Source organism: Cariama cristata, unplaced genomic scaffold (assembly GCF_000690535.1).
Source record: "Cariama cristata isolate BGI_N322 unplaced genomic scaffold, ASM69053v1 scaffold12184, whole genome shotgun sequence".
NCBI classification, from domain to species: Eukaryota; Metazoa; Chordata; class Aves; order Cariamiformes; family Cariamidae; genus Cariama; species Cariama cristata.
The window spans coordinates 9766-17451 of NW_009614715.1; the positions used below are offsets into that span (position 1 = coordinate 9766).

The 7686-nt window shown below is 35.9% G+C and overlaps 1 protein-coding gene across 1 annotated transcript; it reads left to right on the forward strand.

The window, feature by feature from the left end:
• The first annotated feature begins 1035 nt into the window (after positions 1-1035).
• LOC104161197 (serine/threonine-protein phosphatase CPPED1-like) lies at positions 1036-5219 on the forward strand. Its single transcript, XM_009699533.1, has 2 exons — positions 1036-1048; positions 4987-5219. The coding sequence occupies exons 1-2, from the start codon at positions 1036-1038 to the stop codon at positions 5217-5219; spliced, it is 246 nt and encodes an 81-aa protein (XP_009697835.1).
• The last annotated feature ends 2467 nt before the right edge of the window (positions 5220-7686 follow it).

A 7686-nucleotide genomic window follows, 5' to 3' on the forward strand; every position in this document is an offset into this window, starting at 1 on the left:
AATTGTGGTGAAGCTGCAGTATTTACCTGGTGTCTGTCTGCTGTCTACGATGGGCTTCTCAAAATCTTCCATTGAATTCTCAGACAGGGGGAGTTTTTTGTTTGTATTATAGCATAACTAAAGTTGCTTTATCGCTTTTGTATCCTCTGTCCTTCTAATTACACCGAAACTGTATGTTAGGATTTGGTTTACATATATGATGACACAGAGTCTTGGCTTCTGTTCCTCTTTTAATTCCAAAGGTTAAATTCTCTGGATGGTGGGAAGATGCTACGTTAGGAACATGGATGCTTCCAGGAAAAAGAGAGCGCTTATTTCCCTTACTAAAAGTGTGTCACATGGGTTTACACCTCACTGTGGTTTTATGATTGTTACTTTTTCATAACTAAAGTAGTTTTGCTTACCTGCAGAAAAAAGTGGAAAATATTGAAAAGAACTTGTTACCGTAGTGGCACTGTCACTTATTGGAAGCTGGTAAGGGTGTTTTACAGATCTAGCTGGTGCAGTAATCAAGCAGGCCAAGCATTAGGTTCCTAAATGTTCAATCCTTGATCCTTCATTTAGTTGCCACTTAACTCTGCAGGGAAAAACCAAGATACAGTCAGGTCCATGCTAGATGTGTGCCCGAGACTGGAATCCAGAATGTTGCTTGGTTAAGTGCTTGAAGAACAGGAAAGTGCTACATATTTGAATCCATTACAGGCAGCTCTAAGCTGAAAGCAAATTGGTAACATTAAGCTTAGTGTCTTACATCCTCCCCACAAATGCCTTAACTCAGAGGCTGCAGTAAGCAGCCTCATCTGCTCAGCATCCTCTCCTAGCCCATCAGGGCTTGCTCTTCTAAGAAGAATGCCACAAGGCAAGATGGGTCCCACTTTAATGAGCACGATGTCATACATAAAGGTCCCACAGTGTTCAGTTTTGCTCTCTGTATTAGGAGGCAAGAGAAGAGAATGCCCATTAACAGCTCTAGATGGGCACGTTCTGACTGTCACTGCAGAAAGGCTGGAGGGTGGAGGAGGCAAGTGCGACCTCATGGTTTCGATAGGTATGCATATAATGAGAAAGAAGAAACACTCAGTTCTACTGCCTGAATTGCTGAAGTATGTTATGTTAGACAGTCACTGTAATAAGCTGCAACATGGTAGGAGTTGAGAAATTACTGCTCACTCTCAAACTGACTGTAACATCAGTTGTAAGACATCTTTATAATATGATTTTAAGGACTCAAATAAATAATATCTAGAAAGTACAGAATCCCTGCCAAGAGCCCATTATGTCACGGGGCTTTTATATTCTACCATCACTTTCTGAAATATTCTCATTGGGTTTCTCCCAAGATTAACAAACAAGCAAAACTCTTTTGCTAGGTTCCTGCAGCTGAGTCAGAGCAAGCTCCCGAAGTTGTTATGCTGGCCAACTTACAAGTGTAACTCATAGACCAGATAGATGAGCAGGTTACACTGAGCAAAGAGAATCAGTACTGATAAACTAGGATAGGATAGCAGACAAGTTCTAGCTGACAATGACCATGTACCACTATTCAAGGTAAAGGTAACTTCATTCTCTGTTTTCCACCTTGAGTCACTTACTATTTGAGAAGAGTTTGGATTTTGAAATATGAAAAGCCCATGTAGCTTTTTCCAGGCACACAGCAGAATAGTTTATATTTTGCTTTCCAAGCTGCTTAATTTTTAACTGTGCTTTGAGCCTAGTTTATATATTTTATATCAGTTTTCAAATCACTCACTCCCACAAAAGCAAAGGATTGATGTAGCCAACTGTCTTAAGACAGGTTCACATACTTCTCTTTTCATTTAATCACTGTGAAAGAGGTCTAAATCTACTGCAGGAGAAAAGGTGGAAGGTTTTTCTGGCTAGAGAAATAAGGATTTCCTAGTGAAGTTGTAATGTGTTCCTAATCACAGCTCTCTGCCTTTACATTGCCTCTACTCTTTTCTAGAATTTCTGCTGTCTGAAGGCAAAATCAGTTGTTGCTAGCTTTTTTTTTTTTTAAATGCCATTTAAAGTTATAGTATCTCACAAATTACCCATTCTCTGGCCTACCACTTGTACAGGACTAAGCATATGTTACCTTTTGTCTTAAGCACGGAGTAGCAGATCGCTGAATATATGAAAATTAAAAAATTAAGTTTGGTGTCATCATCACAGTGTCCATCCCTGTGTATCTTTACAGGCTTGCTCATTATTCTGTAATGATAAAAACAATGGTTGGAAAGGTAATTATCAGTGCTGCATATTTAAGGATAGCTTTTAGCCTGAGGTGGTGCCAAGACCCTTGTCGTGCACAGAGGAACAGAGTGCCATCAGGGAGTGCCTCACACAGCCCACCGTAGCTGGCACTTGGCCCCACATGTGCCAAGCTTCGCTTTCCTCTGCCGTCCTCCTCAGGAACAGGCACAACCTTGGCTTGTTAGTTTATTTTTCAACATAAACACAAATTATGTTCAGAAAAGTATAGCATCTATAGAACAGTGTCAGCAAAGTATTTTTCTATTATAGCACAGCAATTTTTTTACCCAGCATAGCAATCTAATAGGAAAGATTCAGTTTCATAAACTAGCCAGTTATTTTGATAACCTGCTGGCTATCTCGTCATAGTTGTCAGGGAATACTTTGTGTGTTTTTTGAGTCACTCAGTATTAACTTAATATATTTTCAGATGTTTATGTTGAACCATCAAAGTGTCATTATGATTAAGGAGCACACAACCTATTGTATTTCAATAGCGAAATTACACCTAAATCTTTAAGGTTCATTTGAACATTTTTGAATTGTCATTAATAGTATCATAAATCAACATCAGAGCAAAACACTTTCTGTAACAAAATATGAAATTAATTTACATGTTTTACGCTTGAAGATAAACAACAAAATTCTCAGTATTTTCAGCCATCTGGTCCAGTAATTTTTCTGTTTCACAACAGTATAAAATAGCATTAGATGCAGCTTCGGGAAGCTGTAATAGTCTGAAATCCAAGGATCTTAGACAGAGCATGCCAAAAATTAATCCCCAAACCTGTTTGTAAAATTAGCTATTTATACTAACTCAGCATTCAAAATAAAATACACACAATCTTAAATTAGCAAGAAAGCTGATGCGTAAATTTTTGCCAAACTACGAATGCTGTTGACTATGATGCTCAGCTGTATCTATCAACAGTGCATAGAATGGCTAAATGGTGAAGGATGCTGGCATAACCTGGAAATGACATGCTTGTCTATGATAACATGTTCTCTCTTAGGAAGAAGCTAGGTTCTCAACACTATTGTTAATGGTTTTACAAACTTTGATGGGAAAGCTGAGCACTTGGCATCAAAATGACTTTTACTCTTTTGACTCATGAGACTAAACAGGGTTTCATTATTGTGTAGTAATAAAAACAGTTGATTAAAATTTATAAAACCTTAAATGGGGAGGGGAAAATAATCTATTTAGTAGCATGAATTTGACCTGTAAAGACAATCAGAAAGGCCATTCAGGGTAGTGAATGCAGCTTCTACCAATTTATTTGTTTATGTTTGCAAGGCAGAAGAAACAAAAAGTAGAAATTAATGGTTTGGAGGTGAGGATGACACAATTTCATTTCATTTCAAATTGTTTCAAAATTGCTGAAAAAAAATCCCATAGCTACTGAGGAGCATGCAAGAAAGTAGACATGGCACATGGATCATCTTTAAATGTTGGTCAAAATCAGACAGGATTTGCAAACTTAAATTTTTTGTTATATTGTATTCTGAGAGATGGGGAAGAATGGTTAGACTTCTTTAAATATTCGTTTGGCTAATCAGTTAGACAATGATTCAGCCAAGGATTTCAAAGTACATTATAAAGCATTAAATATGAAGTATGTTTGTCCTCTGTACCTGTTGCTGCTTGTCATTTAGCTTTTCTTCTACTCCTGACCAAGCCTGGATGGTACTTGCAGGTGACCTACCCAGAAATTTTTGGCATATTGTTGTCTTCTGCAACAGCTCAAATGTATTTCTTTCAAGTTTATAATGGAGTGATATTTTACCCCAATACAGTCCAAAATAGAAATAGTCTATTTTAAAAAAGACAGAAACATAACAGCTTTAAGTCATTAAAAATACAGAGAAAATTGGAATAAACCTGCCTTGTTTGTACCCCATACTAGGTAAATGTTAATTCACGTCATTACCAAGCCTGACTCCTCTTGTATGTTGTCAACCTTTCCTTTTTTGGCTGCTCTCATCTTTCTTCCCCTCTTACCATAACTCACAACTTCTTCTGCTTATTAGGTTTCTTTGATGTACCTGGCTCTATTCCATCTGTGATAACCCCCCAGTGTCTTTGCTTACAAATTACCCAAATTATCTTCTCATTTATGTTTTTTATTGGTTTGTCTTTTTGGTTAAGGTCACTGGCCTTGGGTAAACAGGTTTAAGCTTTCCTTAGTGAATTTTATGCATGTTAATTGACAGATACAGCTCCACAGTCCTTGGCTTTCAACTATGTTTCAGTAGCATCATTCTTTAGGCAGTTAACTATTACTGAAATTTTTTTCTAATTTTATTCAGCTTCCTCTAGAACGTTCCTTCTTTCTAGCCAAAGGAGTAGCAAGATGACAAACGCACCTCACAGTAAGCACGAAGTCAGAGTCCAGTAACCCTAAACAGAGTGGAGGGGAACAAAGTTTTTACTAATTATTTATTACTATTAGAATTATTTATTGATGTTTACTAATTATTTCTTTAAAAGGCAAGTTCAGGTAAATGGTTTACTTTTAATTTTATGGTTTCTGAACCATTAAAGAATGAAGGTAAACATGACACCTGTAGCTGTACTTGCTATAGAACTTTCTCTACAACCCCAGCAGCTGTGCAAGCCTCAGCATATAACCTCAACAGTACCTTTTACTGTAAACACATTTTATACATAAACTGAAAAAAACTGCTAACTAAATACATACTCTCTTTTTTTTCTTTTCTCTCTTTACACAGGCATTAAAGCTGTATTTTCTGGGCACTACCATAGGAATGCTGGAGGGTTCTACAGAGGACTGGAAATGGTGGTATCATCAGCAATAGGGTGTCAGCTGGGAGAAGATACACATGGGCTTCGAGTGGTTGTTGTCACAGATGAAAAGATTGTTCATAAATACTACAGTTTAAATGAACTGAGCAGCCAAGGCATAGAGAAAGAGCTGCTAGAGATGCTTGCTAAACAAAATTAGACTATGTCAAATGACGAGATTGTTTTTCCATATTAGACAAATAGAAACAGTTTCAGAAAGTTTCCCCAAGCTGAAGTTTTCTGATTGTGCACCATACCCCAGAACAGCTCTCCATTTGTTATCACCCTAAATAACAAGAAAGTTGTTGACATGTTTCTCTTTTTGAAAACGAGACCTATAAGGAATATGGAAGAATAGCAGAACTAGTACAGTAATGTATCATTGAAAAGAACTGTTCTGAGAATTTTTACTTTGCTCCTAGATAAGACTTTCTTATTAGAGAGACAGTGTATCAAAGAGTGAGAGTTGTAACTTCTAGATAACCTTTAAGTCTGGCTTAGTTTTATATTTGAGAGGGTATTTTAAAATCAATAAATTTAGTCATTTCTGTTACACTCTGGACAATATAAATGGGACTTTTTTTTTTACTCTGTAGGAACAAATCTCAAAAAACTGAAATCAACAGACTCCCACTGACTTTTAGCAACCTTTGGATGATATCTTGTTACCCAGACGTCATATTTTCTCCCATTTCCTATACTTTATTTTCTTACCTCTTCCAAGCGAGCAGCAATAGGAGAGCAAACGCATTTTGGTTTGCAGTCACAGCTTGGGTTTCCATTATATCCTAGTTTTATATAATGAAAAGTCTATAAATGAGGCTAATATAGATGCCACTGACACAAACTAAACATGGAACAACTATTTTTGTTTTGAAATTTAACTGACATTCAATTAGCATATATTCTTGCTATAGCTTCAGAAGTTGGGATAATTGCATGGAGAAAATATTCTCTACAGAATACTGTTATTAGAAGTCACTTCACTGATTCCTAGACAAGGGGAGAGCTTTGATTTCCAAATGCAATGTAAGGGTGCCTTACTTTAATATTATACAATATTGAATATTGAAAACCCTAAAAATTATATTTTCTTCACTGGAATAAGTCTTTAAAAATAAATGATATAAAAAAAGGAATGTATGTGTGACAATTCACCTTTTTTTTTTTTTTAACAAGTGTATCTGATTTTTTTACTGTTAAATACAAAAAAAAAGTCTTCATACCTGTTTTTATCTTTTAAGTACATAGTTGAACACATTGTAATCCATTGGACAGGTTATCCAGAAATTAGAGACAGCACAGCTTTAGCACCTGAAGAGGGAAGAACACAGTACTGGCTGAAAAAGTAATGCATTCTATCCATTTTTATATATACTCACCTACAACATCGTTCCCTAGAGCATATTACAGATATTTAAATATGGTGAGAGATGAAATGCTGTGCTCAAGAGTCAGTTTCATTACATTTTATACTATCACAATAGTTTATCTAGAGGGTTCCTTCAGGCTTGATTTGTGGGACTCGTGAGATTCTAAAATTACCTCTGTAGCACTTCCTTGCACCAGTGAAACAGCTGTGCCTGCCGATGGACAGGACCAAACGTGGACTACCATCCCATGGCAATAACCTAAGCATAGGTAATGTTTGATTCATCAAGAAAGAAAATTCTTTTGCTTTTATTCTCTGCCTGGTTTTGCTTTGTGGAATGTTCTCACAGTCTCATTTTCAAGGAGACATCTGGGAAATGGGAACTAAAATCTAAGGCTAGATTACTTGGAAATAGGTAGGTACCTAAGTATCTAAGTGGCAGCTTTATGGGAAGTTAAGAACCCATTAGTTCAGATACTGGTTTTAAAAATCTGTCTACTTACATATCTTTTAAGCCACTGACTACTTTTAAAATTTGGTTTTATATAGCCAGGAACTATTTAGTAATCACAGCTAATTAACAATTTCAAAAATGAGATGATGCTAGTTTATGTTTTGCAGAGGGAAGAATAGTTTCTCTGACAAATTCTTCAAGTCAATTTACATTGCAAGGCTGAAGAAGCTTAAGGGAGGGGCTCAAGATGAGAGAATCTGAGCATGGAATATTCTCTCTGCTCTGGTGCAGTATTGTAAAGCTGAATGGAGGAAAAGTTTAAACAGTTTTTTTTTTTATTATGCCTGTTTATTAAAGGATATAACTTTAACTAAATATATGAAGCTTGAGAGATCAAAGCATAACACCAGGAGAAAGCCTTTCCACAAATACAAAAATACTAATAGTAGTAGTATACAGTGTTCTCAAATTTTATTTTCAGAGTTACAGGGCACTAATATACAAAAGAAATGCTTATATAAGCATAATTTTAATTCTTGTTTTTAAATTATGGGGGTTTTTTTCACTTTTTTCAAGTGTCATTTCACAACAAGAAATTCTATAGCATTTTGTCATGGAAATATCACTGAAGTATAAAGCTGAAGCTCAATTTAAAAAAATAAAGGTTTCTTTATATCCCAAATTCTTCCTTCATTTAGCGATTTCTAAGAGTATCTTGTTATGTTCTGGTGTAAAAATATTACCAGAGTTGTCTTCAGTTTGGAGTTTTATAAGATAGTAATGTTGGGCTGCTGATTTTTT